A 16,642-nucleotide genomic window follows, 5' to 3' on the forward strand; every position below is an offset into this window, starting at 1 on the left:
GCATAAAAGAGGCATATCACTAACAATCCTACAGATATTAAAAGAGTGATAAGGGGATGTTTTAGAGAAATTTATATCAATAAATTTGCAATTTAAATAAACAAATTCCTTGAAAAATGTAACCTAGCAAAATTGATTCAAGAAAAGTTAAAATACTTAAAGAACACTACATTAATCCTCCCATCAAAAAGGAAGGGGTTAATATCCAAAATATATAAAGAACTCATACAACTCAATAGCAAAAAAACCCCTAAACAATCTGTTTAAAAAATGGGCAGAGGAACTGAACAGACATTTTTCCAAAGAACACATACAAATGGCCAACAGGTACATGAAAAGGTGCTCAATATCATTAATAATGAGGGAAATGCAAATCAAAATGACAATTACATATTACCTCACACCTGTTAGGATGGCTATCATCAAAAAGATGAGAGACAGCAAGTGTTGGCGAGGAATGTGGAGAAAAGGGAACTCTTGTGCACTGTTGGTGTGAACGTAAATTAGTACAGCCACTATGGAAAATAATATGGAGGTTCCTCAAAAAATTAAAAATAGAATTACCATATGATCTAGCAATATCACTTCTGGGTATATATCCAAAATAAACAAAATGATTACCTCAAAAAGATCTCGGCACCCCCACATTCATTGCAGCATTATTTACAATAGCCAAGACATGGAAACAACCTAAGTGTCCACCAACAAATAAATGGATACAGAGAATGTGGTATATATATGCAATGGAATATTATTCAGCCATAAAAAAAGAAGGAAATCCTCACCATTTGCGACAACCTGGATGGACCTTCACTTAGCATTACACTAAGTGAAACAAGTCAGATAAAGATAAACACCATATGATCTTATTTATATGTGGAATCTAAACAAACAAACAAAATGCTAAACAAGCTCATAGACACGGTGGTGGTTGCCAGAAGAGGGGAGGTGGGGGGGTGGGAGGGGGTGAAATGAGTGAAGAGGGTCAGGAAAAAAAAGGAAGCCCAGGCCAAGATGGCTTCTCTGGTAAATCCTATCATTTAAGGAAGAAATAATATTTATATCACACATTGTCTTTTAGAAAATAAAGGAGGAGGAAACAACTTCCCAAATAGTTTTATGAGACTAGCATAACCCTGATAACAAAACCTGACAAAGACATTACAAGAAAATTCTAAAACAGTACCTTCCATAAACACAGATACAAAATCCCTAACAAAATGTTGGTAAATTAAATCTCTCAAAATACAAAAAGGACATTGAATTGGAGGTTCTAGCCAGAGCAACTACATAGGAAAGAAACAAAAGGCATGAAGATTGGAAAGAAAGAAGTAAAACTATTTCTATTCAGAGATGGTGCTAACTATCTAATAAACTAATTATTAATCTAATTAAAATCTAAGAACTAATAAACAAGTTTAGCAATTTTGCAGGATACAAGATAAATGCAAATTAAAACACAGGATAGAAGATCAAAGGAAAAGAATCAATAGTCAAAACAATCTTGAAAAAGAATAATAAAGTTGGGCAACTTGTTCTACAGGATTTCAAAACCTACTATAGAACTATAGTAATGAAGACAGTGTGATATTGCCATAAGGAAAGACATGTAGATTGATAAAATGGAATAGAAGCCCAGAAATAGACACACACACAGAGTCCACTGATTTTCAATAAGGTCATCAATGCAATTCTTTTGGGAAAGAAAGTTTTCAAATGGCATTAGAACTAGATATCTTTATGGAAAATTAAACAAATAAATCTCAACCTCTTATGTCTCTCCATATATCTTGAAATAAAATTATTTCAAGATGAATCATTGACCTAAAATAAAAGCTAGAACAATAAAGTGTCTAGAAGACACACAAAAATATATCTTCACAACCTTGGAATAGGCAAATATTTTTTAGAACATAAAAAGCACTGCACTAAACATAAAAGAAAATATGATAAATTACACTTCACCAAAAATAAGTCCTGTACATTAAAACACATCATTAAGAAAATAAGCAGTCAAGCTTCAGACTGGGAGAAAATACAACACATATGTCTAACAAAGGACTTGTGTTCGTAATATATAAAGATCTTCTACAAATCAATAAGAAAAAATCTCCCAATAAACCTGCATAAAAGACTCAAACACTTTACACAAAAGATATATGACTGTCCAGTATGGACATGAAAAGATGTTCAAGATCATTACTTATCAGAGAAATAAAAGTTAAAACCACACCATAAAATACCATTCCACACTCACTAGAGTGCCTAAGATCAAAAAGACCGAAAATACCAAATGTTGGCAAGGATATGGAGCCACTGGGAACTCTTATATACTGCTGGTGGGAATATGAAATATTACGGCCATTTAAAAAAAATTATTTGGCAGTATCTTTTAAAGTTAAACATATATCAAATCTGTGAATCCATTCCTAGGTGTCTATCTAAAAGAAGTAAAGCCATACATTCACAGAAAGGCTTGTACATGAATGTTCATAGCTTTCTGGTTCAAAATAGCCAAAAATTTAAAATGACTCAAATGTTCTTCCATAGAAGATGGATAAACAAACTGTAGTGTATCCATACATGGAACATTCCTAGCAACTAAAAGGCAAATGTACAGATACACAAAACTTCATGGATGAATCTCAAAAACATTATGATGAACAACAAAAAAAAGAGATACAAAAGAATTTATAATGTATGATTCCATTTATATGAAAGAAAAATAAAAATTAATTCATGCTGATAGAAATCAGAAAATTGGATTGAAAGTTTGAGTGTAAGGAGACACAGGGCACTTTCTGGTGTGATAGAAATAGTCTGAATCTTGTTTCAGGTGGTGGTTACAAGCATATCTTTAAGTCAAAACTCATCACACTGAACCTTTAACATCCGTATATTTTATTGTACATAAATTATATCTTGATAAAAAAATAACTTTATAAAACAAACTAAAAATTGCTGCTGGGAGAAAACAAAATATGAATATAATATCTAACTCTACACAGTTAAGAAATAAAAAATATAATATCTTTGACCTGAGAGGCAAAAAAAGGACAGTGAGAAAGCGCTCACAATATGATCAAGTGGAAACATTTTCATACATATTATATGCATAGTCATTTAAATATGTTTGCTGTATGCTTTAAAGGAAAAGAGAGTGAGGAAAGAATGCAAATCACATTATAGTTTCCAAATCCTAGAATTTGTACTAAAGTCACTTGTCATTATTTTTTAGCTGCCTGACATCTGAACTCCCTTCCTATTCCTATGAAATTTCTGCCTTCTGCAGCAGAAGCCCCAAAGCCAGACACCCACTTTCATTGGCTCCACTGTGTTGAGGACAGGGCATACGAACAGGCTTGGTGAGTCTGCAGGCAGCCTGGATTATTGACTTGGGAGCTGGTGAGAAAAGCAGCAGGCAGTGGCAATTCATTCTGGCGGCAGCAGTGACAGTAACATCGAGGATCCAGTCACAGCTACAGCAAGGGGGTCATCCAGTAGCCAGTGTCAGCAGTGGCATTGTCAATGCCAGGGGAACGAGAGGTACAAACCATTCATCTGGTGTTTGGTGGCAGTGGACACAGTATCCTCACCAGACAAGCTCTGCAGCATAATTTTAGCTTCAAAGCTGCGTGCTTTGCTTTGTCCTGCCCATTTTTCTAGACTTTACTCCAGTGTTCCAAACGATTCTGTGAACTACTCAATATCCTTTCAGCAAATTCCTTTTCCACCAAAATCATCCAGAGTTAATTTCTATTGCTGGCAATAAGAACTCTGATGGAAAAATAAAATAATAAAAGCACTCTAATACAGAATAACAGAAATAATGACGCTTTCAGTTAACAAAGATTTTACAAATAAGTAGAACTGATTTGGTCTTTTTTAAAAAAATAAGCTATTGAAAGTAACTTTTATTTAACACCCTGAATTCCATTCATGCTTTCAAAGAAAAATATTTTTCACAATTAACATTATATTTTAAATGGAGAAACATTTTCAAAATATCCACTGGAAAAAAATTAGCCTTCTCTCATAATAATTTACACAGTAGATGGCTGGGATTTTAAAAGAAGACCTTAAAATTACGAAATTGTTAAATAGAAACAAATACTCTCCTAACTAACATTCAAGGAAGTATTTTGTCTGTGATTAATGTAATATTCAAGGGATATGCTTGGGGAGATGCTGTCATCTTCTGTGTCACTTGTTAAACATCCAACTTTTTCTTATCAATTATGAATTTACCAGCCATGAATTTTGCTGAGTTTACTTTATATCTACCAAAAATTTTCACCCACATAAATTCTTTAGGTAATAAGTTTCATAGATTTATTTACTGTTTGCATTGTGAATCAGTACCTTTATTTTTTGGTTCCATTCTTCTCGTGCTATAGAATTTTATAAATGAATCTATGTTCTCTGTAAAATATCTTTTGAAGAAATAATGTTTAGACTCAGATAATTTTTCCTATCAAGATTTTTAAAAAAAATTTGGATCTATTTTCATCAGTCCAAGCAAAATCCCTCTTTATTTTTACCTATTTTTCCTCTTCACTTTCCATTCATATGCTCATAGCCCTTTGCCATTGGCACCCATTCTGTGTTTAATATAAGTATTCTTGAAAATTACAGAGTTGTTTCATGTAGAAGAATTATTGAATTATCTAAATTGCAATGTGACGTATATTTCATTGCTTCTTATCTTGCCTTCATGAAGCTGACATTTTAGTGGAGGCAAAAGACAAGTTCACACATAAAATAATGATTTCAGGTAGTGGTAACTATAATGAAGGAAATAAACAGAGTGATGTAGTAGTGACTGAGTTACTTCATAAATGGTGGTCTCTTATAAGAATATGTTGTTTGAGCTGAGACCTGAAACACGTAAAATGTACTGTCATGAAGAGCATCCAGACAAAGAAAACATAGGCTCTGAAGCAAGAACAAGCTTGACATGAGACAAACAGAAGAGACAACTACTGTGTCTGGAGCCCAAGGAGCCAGAGGAAAAGTGGTCACAGACGAGGCAGGAGGAATAGGCAAGAACTGGGTCACCTCGAGTCTTGCAGGCTGTGGTCAGGAGCATAGATTTTATTCTAAGAACAACCAGAAGCCCTTGGAAAACTACAAAAGCAAAGGAGCAATGTGTTTTTTATTTAAAAAGCAACTTGAGTTGCTGTGAAAAAAATCAGCTAGAAGAATGACAAAAAAGCAGAGGAATTAATTAGGAGATCGTCTTAGTTCGTGTGAGATAGGAGGGTTTGGAGAAGGGCAGTAGGACTGGAGACAGAAGCTTGTTGCCACAGAAGCCCAGAAAGGAAAGAGTTTCAAAAACGAGGTTGTAGTCAATCATTTCAAATGCTGCAGAGCTTAGATATTTGAGGACAGAAAAAGAGATAACGGATCTGGCAACTTGGAAATTGTTAGTGACAGAAGATAGACTGGAGGTCACTGAAGAATGAATGGAGGTTTTTCATTAAGAATACCAGATTCAACCCTCATTTTCTTGTGGTCCCTTCCAAAATCTCATGAAAATGACAATAAAGATATAGAGAACATTCATAAATCCATAGAGAGAAAAAGTAGGAGAGGTTCTTTGACAAAATTTTGGAGTTTGGAATGCAAATCAATTAGCAGTGAGTGTCGACATAATGGAGAAAAGTTAAACCAAAGCTAACAGCGGAGAAAGCAGAGCAGAAATCAATCCATTTTGTACTGCAAGACCACTGAAAGGATTAAGAACTGGTGGTACCAGGTGCCTCTGGAAGTGAGGGAGAAAATGGAGTTGGGAGAGGAGGACTAGCTACAAGTCTATTTACCAATTAGTTAGACCCCTAGATCCTCTCCCACACCCAAGCAGAAGCCTAGAGATTCACTCACTAGAGAGGGTAAAATAGAAAGGGTGTCTAGAACAGGGAACACCAAGCATGGTTGAGGACAGGAGTCTTATATTGAAAACACATCCCCAGCCCTCTTCTCCCAATGGCAGTTAGGTTTTCACCCTCCAGGAAGCTGACTAGAAGATTCTTCTCTGTAGATCTAACCAGTCATTTTGTTTCCCTGTACAAGGGCCCCAGTCAGGTCACCCTACAAGAAAGTCCACAGTCAACAAATCCTCCCCATACTACAGAACTTTACAATAAGCATTCAATGGTCCTCTGTTAAAGATAAACAGACAAGAATCACCAGACATTTGAGGAAAGTATTACAAAATGCAGAGAGTAAAACTCATAGGAAAAAAAAAAATGCAGCTCAAAAGGAAACAGTCTGTGCAAGCAGATGAAAACTTTAAAAACTACCATTAAACTTAGAAAGATAAAAGAAAAATCACATTCATAAAAAAAGAGAATACAAGATAACAGAATACAAAACAAGTATACAAGAAGCAGTCAGAGAACAAGAACGTGCTCTTGGAAATTATAAATGACAGAAATTTAAAAACTCAATACAAGGCTTAGAAGAATACGTCAAGAGTATCTCCCAGAAAAGAGAATAGGCAAAGACCTGGAATATAAGTGAGAAAAGTGCCTTTCCAAATATATTGGAAGATCAATATATTAGGGATCTGGTATAATAAGACTTACAGAAAGAAACTAAGAATACAAGCGATAAAATTAAGAAATACTTGGAAAATTTCTTAAAATTGAAAGACATGAGTATTTAAAGAGCACAGAAAAATGTATAGTAATATAATACTCACTGTGAAGTTTCAGAACATTAGAACAAATAGGAGATCTATAAATTTTCAGAGAGAAAAAAATAAGATCACTAACAAAGAATCAAGAATCAAAGATGTATTGGACTTTTCAATACTGAAATTTAGAAGAAAATGGAGCAACACTTTTGAAATACTAATTAAAAAAATGATTTCCAACCAAGAAATCTACACTCAGCCAAACTATTAAATGTGAGGGTAGAATAAAGGTATTTTCAGATATAAAGCTCTCAAAAAAATGTATGCATCCTGAACCCTTCCCTAGAAAGTTACTGCATGATGCACTCCTCCAAAATGAGGAAGTAAACTAAGAAAGAGGAAGGCATAGAATCCACAAGACTGGAGACCCAACATGAGAGACAGAGAGAGAGAGAGGAGGGAGAGAGAGAGAGAGAGGAGGGAGAGAGAGCGAGAAAGAGAGAGAGAGAGGTAAAGGGAATCTGTAGAATGATGGTGAAGGTGTCATCCCAGGATGACAACAGTTTGGGTGAAGAGGTAAAGGATGCAACATTTTGTAAAATAAGTTTTCAAGTAAGCATGATGGAGAAAAGAATATGTGAGTTGAGAGTGAGAGAGAATTATAATGATGAAATACTGAAACTATTCTGGATCAGGAGACAAGTGTGGACTAGACGAGAATGATAGTGAAAAAGTATCAAGATCCATGGTTTGAAGGTCTCAAAGAGGTAGGAAAAGGTTTTTTAAGAGGAAGAACTAGTACAAATGAGCTAGAAGGACAGGAGGTGATAGTCAGAGAGCTTGAAGCTGGGTATCTGAGGGGTACTGTAGATGTTAAACCAATTTTCTATTTTTCCTGTTTAACTTGAGGGGTGACTCAGGGGTCTCGAGGATTTGTGAGCTTGTTTTGCAGGAGAAAGAGAACGCCTTCAGGGAGGTTGCGATCACTGGATGGCCAGATGGCCAGCCCTCAGCAGCTGTTGAAGCCTAGAAGTCAGATTGCCCAGAGGCTTATCGGGAGTGACCCCTTTGTTTCCCTGAAGCCCCTCCTGCCAAGCCCCTTAGCTCTATAAAATCCCCGCTTTCTGTTCTAGGGGAGGTGGATTTGAGCGAACCCAGGCTCCCACCTACTTGTTTTGGACAACTCAAATAAACTTTTCTCATCTCCAAGCACCAATGTCTCAGTGTTTGGCTTGCTGGTCATCGGGCACAGGAACTTGAGATTAAGAGGTTCAGTATCAAGCTTATGAGTGATCAAGCTGTCACAGAAGAAATGGTTACTACTGATGGCAAGGGAGAGTGCAGCTGATGGAAGGAAATATGGTGGTCAAGTAATGAAAGCCCAGATTTGGAGTCATCTGCATGGATACTGAAGTCACTCATGAGGATGGCAGAAGTAGGGGTATAAAGAAAGCAAGTCAAACAAGAACTAAAGTATTCAATGAATGGAGGGAATGGATTGAGAGAAATGACCTCTAGATTCATAGCTGACAGCAGCAAGAAGGGGTGGAGGATAATATATCCACATGGCATGGACTTCATGGGGCATTTTTAAAGAAAGGACACACCTACTCCAAACCCTCACCTTGAAACACAAGAGGAATGCTAGAAAACAAAAAACAATAGGCATCGCTGGAATAGGAAGAGGTATCCTCAGATGTCCAGTTTCAGTTAAGGCAAGAAAATTAATAGAACTTTCAGAGACCAGGTTGTTGATATAAAGGAGTTTTCTGATCAAAGAACAGGAGCAGAAGCTGGCAGAGTATAAGATGATGGGGAGTGGGGGAATTGATTAACTTAGGGATATACAAAGGATGTAGGAGTTGCCAGGGAACCATAATGGCAATAACGGACAACAGAGAGCATTGACTCGTGGTGGCTTCTGAAGAAATCAGGGATGTGAAGCACGATGGAAGTCATCATGGTAGTCTCAAAAAACTCTAGGCATTGGTTCAATGGGCAGTGTGGTTCTAGTACCAGCTACGTTGGCCCATCTAAGAGCTCATTAGAAATACAGAATCAAAGGATCTAACCCAGACTTAATGAATCAGAAACTGCACTTTAATAAGATCCCTAGGTGTGCACAATAAAGTTTGAGAAGCATTACTCTCGTTATTCACCTCTAAAATATGGGCACCTCTGTTTTCTCCTCTAGCTCCTGGCACTAGACTCACCAGAGGCTGAAGGTGTTGACTCTGTTATGGACTGTGTCTCTCCAAAATATCACTGTTATGATACCTCATTGATAACCACATTACTGGACTGTAAACTTCTTGAAGATAGGGACCATTTTGTGTATCATTAGTCTCTGATGCCTACTGCCATTACAAAAACACAAAAGATATTTCCTAAATATTGTTAAAGACTAGAGTTGTTGAAGATTAGACAGCAATAGTGACTATATGTGTGCAAAAGAAAACTTCTCCAGTGTAATTGGGCTGATAGTTGATTGATGATTTGAAAAAGGTAGTAAAAATAGTAAGCCATAAAAAAGAAGATACATATCAAATATTTTTAACTTAAAACACATACACACAGAGACACTCCTATATTTGTATGTATATTAATTCCTTCACAAATATTTTGTGTAAGGCTAAGGTCTTTTATTTGAGCATGTACTGGTTTATGAAAATTATGCAACATCTTTGCTGCACAAACCACACTAAAAATGCATCATCTGAAGATACTTCATTTTGCTTTCTTTAAAGTGAACTGTGAAACAATTTGAGTGCAGAACCGTCCTATTTTTGTTTTCTCTATCTTTTACAGTTCATATCTATACATAACTTAGCAGCATTGTTTTAAGAATTTGACTTTTTTCAGGTTTTCCCGAAGCATTCAACGTTTTCTCAGAAATAGCAGCTCCCTATTTTTTGCACTGATATTTTGATGGTTTACATATTATTTAATTAAATTGTCTACCAACAGTAGGGCCAATTCTTTGGCAATATGGTGACTTAGAAGTTCAGCATCATTGTTTGTAGTAATAGGCAATTTCAGCGTATTGCTTATTTTCTCCTATGGTTAATTGTGTGGCCATGTCCCAGTTTTCAGTGAGCCTACCCATCAGGTTGACCCTGGCAGGTTTGGCAGTGCAGCTCACCAATCTAGAGCTCTTGAGACTTGGTCCTTTGGAATGAAGGCAACATGCCAGGTCTTCTGCAGCAACTAAACCGTTTGCCATGGTAGCTTCAAATTGAGCAAGAGTTTCACAATTTCACACTCGAGTGCATGCAAATCTCTCAGATGGATGGACAACCAGGCTCCATAAATAACTTCCTTTCAGCACTGTTTCAAAACTCAGACTTTTCAAAGACACACCCTTGCCCCGAAGGGCAAATCCCTAATGAAATGAGTATTATGACACTTGAGCAACAGCCTGAGGCTCCAAAATAGGTAAGAAGGACTCTTCCTTTGACTGCATTTAACGCAGCCATATTAAAATTAACCTAATCTAAATAGATTTTGGTTGGATCCTGACATGACAACACATGACTAATACACAGAGGGCACTCAGATTTGTCTTTTTTTTTAAAAAAAAAAAGCTTCACTTAAGTTCACTTATAAAATATCTTTGAAAATTTGTTTTATTTTGTGAGATATGACAAACTCTAAGAGCAGTATTTATTCCCGGATGTTCACTCTAGAGTAACAAATTGAGAAAACAGAAATTGTACATGTAAGTGGGCACTAGTGTATCTTTCACAATACATATTAGTATCAGCTATAGTAATAAAGAAATATCTTTACTTATTAAAGAAGTATTAAATATGAATAATGAGCTGTCATCTGCATCATAAAATATAACATCATAATGTCACTCACTATGCTATTTTAAAATTATTTATCTTTCTACTCCATTAGACCTCAGCTCAAAGGCAATATAAGTCTTACTCTGCTTACCATAACTCCTGGCACAAAGTTAAAAACACAATAAATGTTAGTTGAATTGAAATAAAAATTGGCATTGTAATAAGTTGAAGAATGCAGTTTCGTTTTAATGCAAGTTCAAAGTTACAAACAACGAGAAGATGGGGCCAATAATTAAAAAATATTTTCTTTTTTACAATTGAGGCTCTCCCAGCTTAAAGTAAAAAGCCAATATACTTTACTTTTTAAATAAGAATACAAGAGATCTATATATAAAATGACCAAAAAGAAAAAAGTGTTAAATCTCCTAAGTAAGCGACACATCTTTAAAAAATTACCCTATCATATGTCAAGGAAAGTTATCAGAAATTAGTACAAAATTTTCTAAATATCTAACATAGACTCTTCTCCAGTCCCCATTTTTTATGTCATTACTATCAAATGTTTGAATTGTTCTTAAGAAACATCTGACGGCTCTACAATCGGTGCTTAGAAAGTCAGTATACAAAATTCATGCTTCCCCCACCTATTATCAATTATATATTTTATCCAAAAAAGAAAAAATCTTAAACAATTCCAATAGTGAAAAGGATTTGTTTTATTGTGTTTTCCAAATAGATAGAAATAAGAAATATTTTTTTGATGAGAAAAAATTCATTACCAAGACAATCTATAACTGAAACAGTAACATATAAAATTTAGCTTTAAATGAGTCAGGTATTCTGCATTTGAAATTCAATTTCACAAACATTCAAGATTGGTGAATTTTGACAAGAAAAAAGACTAGGAGAAAGGAAAAGGACAACTTTTCAATAGACAGTAACTTATAAATTGTTTTTTAATTGCTTTGGGAAAACACACAGTATAGTTATTTAAGAAATGTCTTTTAAGGAAGACTTAAGTGCTTCAGGTCAAGTGGGCTTCAGACTAAAAAATATTGTAAAATTTGCCAAGAAAGTGAAATGTTAAAAATATTCTTCTCCTTATTCATTTAATTTCATGTTTAAGGAAACATAAGGCAAAATAAGTTTACCTGTATTTTTATATAATAAATTCTAGATCTATAAAAATTTCCTGGTTTGTACACAAAAGCCAATGTTTGACCTTCATTGATCCATTTCTATGTAGTTAAAAAAATACAGTATCAAATCTTTCTCCCACCCCCCAAAAAACTAGAAGAAATATTTTAAATCATCAGTGTGTGAAGGTAGCTATGCATATCCTCAAGTGTACAAAACACACAAATATCAGTTTATTTGGAAAATTACTTTCATCATACTGTAAACATCTCTTCCCCTACATCTGGATATTTCAAAATAGTCTTTGGTATTATTAGCTATTGTGCTTTGAAACGGAAACTTAAGGGATTTCTGTAGCAGTGCTACATAGACATTTTAAGATATAAATAAGAAAAATGCACTTGGAATAAGTTATAATTAGCTGCTTTTGCATAATTTTCAAAAACTACAGTGTATGCCTAGTCACAGTTTTATCAGAAAGAATATCTCCTTTTTCAACTCCTTAATTTTAAGGAACACTTAATCATTTTGGCTAAAAATCCATTTTTGGAGTGGATCTGATGGATTGCATGACACTAAGCTTGGATGTTCTCCATTTGCTGAAAGGCACATTTTTAGGAATGGATTATATAGAAGTTGATCCTAGAATAAGAGGAAACAAAACAGACATTAAGTTTCAAGACTCATTGTTAACTGATAAATATGAAAACTACTTCATGGTCTCATGGACGCTACGAGAGAAATGCATACCAAATATACACCATTCTTAACTTTTAATCTTTCTAAGATCAACTATGTTTGAAAAAATCTTGTCAGTTTCTGGTAAACACCACCATTTATGCCACTATTGTTCGATTTACAGAAGGTATTACATAAACGAAGAGAGGTATACAGAGAAAGGTCTGAATCAAGCTTTCAAACAAGACACAGTCCATTAATATATCTGTAAGTGACAAACTCTTTAAAAAATCATAAGTTATAAAAGTCAGCCTTATAATATTCTACTATGGCACAAAAAAATTTTTAGGTAAAAATTGCTATGTTCCAGCTACGCCTTAAAACATATGTTTAAAAACAGAAAAGACTTTTTATGTATTCTCTCAATTCCAGATTCATGAAAAAATACTAAACCAGGGAGGAAAGAATCAATCACTTTAGGTGAGAAAAAAATAATGATTTTTTTCTCTCTGCCAGGAAAAAAAATGTGACTGTCGTAAGAAGCATTATAAGAAACTCTAAAATGACAAATATGGGCAACTATTATTAATTATTCACAGAAGTGCTGATCTGCATAAACCATGATTTAACTAAGTAACTTTACAATTATTTTGTTCCTAACAGTATTTAATTCATAGATATATTCTCTCTTACCACATGGGTAGACATACATAATAACAAAGTTAACAAAGACAGAAAAATTCTGATAGATAATGTCAATATACTATGTTTCATGCATTTTCCCAGAAAAGCAATTGGAGCTAACCAAAATAATTACATAAAGAGGTGAACTAATTGTACTGAGGTACCTTCTGGATCTCCCATATCTGTTCTCCAGTGGCAACTGTCTTGTGACCTTTGTAGGTACATGCCTTCAGCTGAACGAGACCTTGAGCAGCATGAAGACATAATTCCTTCTGGATGTTATGCCGAATTTCATGTTGAGCAGAGTATTCAAAGTACTGTAAAAGGAAGAATGCTGTTATTGACAAAAGCACCCTATTTCCTCAGTTGAAAAATAATGGTCCAATAAGAAAAAAATCAGCAACTAACTGAATAATGAAGTCATGTGTACTTCAACAAAATAATACAATAAAAATAGGTATCAGAAACTAAGCTGAGTTTTTATGATGGAAGATTACTATACACTTTCTCCAGCCTATCAGCAACAGGTAGTTACTTAATTAAGAAGGTACTGTCTTCCTCCCCATGTCAGAAATTGGAAGTTATCAGGTAGGATGGAAGCTAGGACCTGTATGCCACAGAAAAGGGCCTGGAAACTTCTAGCAACCACATTAACGGCCTCTTTCCTCACAAGTATTCCTTCTCTCTTATTCATCTAAATTAATGGCATTTTCATTTAAACTAGGAACATTTACATGGGGTACTCTCCATGTATCAGTTTTCTTGCCTGTAAAATGGGTAATTTAATAGCTCCTATCCTATAGGGTTATGAAGATAAATGGGTTAATACATGTTAAACACTGAGAACAATAACTAGTACATGGAAAGCATTTCATACATTTTAGCTATTGTTACTATTATTGATGCTTCTCTCTCCCAATAGATCCAACTAATTAGTCCCTTAGTCCTACTGAATTTTCCTCTTACATATTACCATCCCACATATCCTTACTTCCGTATCCTCACTTCTCTTGTTCAGGCACTCGAAATCTCTACAGCAACATCTCCAGCTACCTCCAATTTCTGCTCCTATAATCCAATCCACTCTGCTGCCAGTTAGTCTTTTATAACATTGATTTTATTCCCTGCCTCTTCTTAAGTGAGTCAGAGTCATGGCTATTGCTAAGATAATGTCCACACCTTAATTGGAACATGAAGTCTTCCATTTTCAATCTTACATCAACTATTGCCTCAATTATATGCTATGCTTCTTTCACACAACTCTACCAATGCAGAATATGTGTATCCATAACTTTAAGATTTTGCTTTACTGTGCTCTGCCTAGAATATCCTTCTGGATCCTTCTCAGCCTAGCTAACTCCTTTTCATCCTCCAAAAGCCAATTCAAATATTACCTTCCTCTTTAGTTTTCCGTGAATTTGTCCTACTGCACAAAATTATACCCTTTTCAGGGTTCCTACAGTCCATCAGAGACAATCTTTGTAGCCCCCTATTAAAATTTTGTGTGTAGATAGCTGGCTTCCCCAAAGAACAAAGCCAGGCAGTGTATCTAGTAATAACATCTATTACAAATCAAATCTTTCATAATGTTGACATTCCAAAGATAAAATAAGTGAACAAAATTGATTTTTAATAATGAAATAATTAGTCTTAGCACTAATATTTATTGAGCCCTTATTATGTGCTAGGCAGGGACCGTTCTAAACCCTTTATGTGTATTAGAGTAGGTACTTTACAAACATTAGCTGAATTACTCTTGAGTTCCCCTGGTCTTAGTCTCATGCTTAATTTATCGCCTTCCACAAATATAATATCAGTCATTTTTATAACTGGTATTTCTTCAGATGGAGACATTGAAAGCAAATGGGTTTAGGTCATGAAAATAGCACTCTGGCTATACTTCTTTAAGAAAGATAAACCTTGGGATCTCAAAGATAATAAGAAAGGCTGTCCAGTATTTTACTTTACTCATATTATTAAAAAAATCATTAAAGGGAATTTAAGGAATGGCAAACAGCTGAAGATACTTAGGCAACCAAAGAGTACATAATTAGCTAGCTGAGAACATTGGAGAGACTTACAACTTAGAACCAGGACAAATACCCTGGAAGAGACAGTGGAAGAAGCAAAGCATTACATGTCACAAAGCCATACTGACTTAAACTGCATTGCACCAGTATATTAGTCAGTTTAGTCTCATTATCAAAATACTTATTTTTACCTGGCATTATATATACACAAACTATTACAATCAAGTTTTATGTTATAAAAATATCATTATTCGTTCAAAACAGTAGAAGGGAGCATGAGGAAATGATCAAGTTAGATGATATCTCAAAAACTCTGAGCACTCAAGGAACTAAAATTCTCAAAGCAGTTTAAATGCAATGCTTGAATGAAAATAAAATTTAAAGGAAACCAAAATAAAATTGGTTAGAGTGATAGAAGCCAGAGGCATCTTCTTAAAAATATAAACCAGAAAATATTATTCTCCTGCTCAAGACCCTCAGATGGCTTCTGTCATGCTCAGAATTAAATCCAAGTTCCTTAATGAGGTCTGCAAAGCCTTATATGACCAGGCCCCTTATTGATGTCTCTGACCTCATTTCCCACTCCTCTCTTCCTGCTCACTCTCCTCCAGCCACACTGGCTTTCTGCTTGCTCCACTGACCTCCACTGGGCCTCTGGCCATGCATTCCCTCTGCCAGGATGTTCTCCTGGAACATCGTTCCTCTCCCAACTCCTTCAGGCCTCCACTCTAAGACCACAAAAAGGTCTTCCTGAATATCTGAAAATAACCCCCCCGCCCCCTCCCACCCACACATTATCTCCCTACCCTAGTTTATTTTTCTTCATACCCAAAGTTATATATTTATTTTTTTTCTCTCCTTCTAGAACACAAGCTCTACGAGATAGGGACTTCATCGTTTTCACTCCTATAATAGTTCAAGTTATATTATCGGCTCTAGACAAATATTTGTTGAAAAAATATGTGAATTATTTCTCCATCCCAAAATTTCTAAAAGACAGACATATTCCTTTTATAATTTAAAAATTATTTTAGAGACAAAACTATAAAAACATCTCTATGGCAACAAAAAGAGAAAAACAGACAAAACAACGTATAAAATATATCTTCAACTTTTATGATCAAATACATGTAATGTTAGAGGAAGTCGGAGAGAAATTTATAAGTATATTTAGTGACAAGACTTTTACAAACGAGGAAATATTTCTCATTGCTTAAAACCTTAATTTTTACTAGCATAGTCTAGTGTTATTTCCAAAAGAATGCTATTATTTATGCAATTAGAAAAATTTTTAAATATGCATATATACGTACACACATACACACACATATATACATATAGAGGTATATATGTATATAGATACAGGTATATATGCATATGCGTATATCTGTGTGTGTGTAGCTCCATCTCACTTCAGAATGACACCTTGACCATCCAGCGATGGATCCTGCTCACTAGCTAAGGCTTCCGGGCATCTGCATCATCTGCCCTCAGTACAGTCATAGGTTTGGATGAGCAAGGATTGGAACTAGATAAGCTGAAACTGATGAGTAGGAAGACACATGGCAGAGTATGGGCCAGGAGATAAACTGACCCTTTCTTCTTAAAACTGACATCATCCAAGTCCCATTCTGTTAAAATAGGACATCATGAGTATTTAATATTGTGAAAATCCTCCACACCCT

The 16,642-nt window shown here is 35.0% G+C and overlaps 1 protein-coding gene across 2 annotated transcripts in view; it reads right to left on the reverse strand.

The window, feature by feature from the left end:
- Positions 1-10,226: 10,226 nt before the first annotated feature.
- Positions 10,227-16,642, reverse strand: part of GALNT3 (polypeptide N-acetylgalactosaminyltransferase 3) — a 52,999-nt gene continuing 46,583 nt past the window's right edge. For both annotated transcript variants that reach the window (XM_004428241.3, XM_087435332.1), the window contains 2 exons: positions 13,092-13,244; positions 10,227-12,207 (listed from right to left, as the gene is read on the reverse strand). In XM_004428241.3, coding sequence (XP_004428298.1) covers positions 12,085-12,207; positions 13,092-13,244 — 276 coding nt within the window. In that variant the 3' untranslated portion in view covers positions 10,227-12,084. The remainder of the gene's footprint in view (positions 12,208-13,091; positions 13,245-16,642) is intronic.

Source organism: Ceratotherium simum, chromosome 9 (genome assembly GCF_057802395.1).
Source record: "Ceratotherium simum simum isolate JZ-2026a chromosome 9, ASM5780239v1, whole genome shotgun sequence".
Lineage (NCBI taxonomy): Eukaryota > Metazoa > Chordata > Mammalia > Perissodactyla > Rhinocerotidae > Ceratotherium > Ceratotherium simum.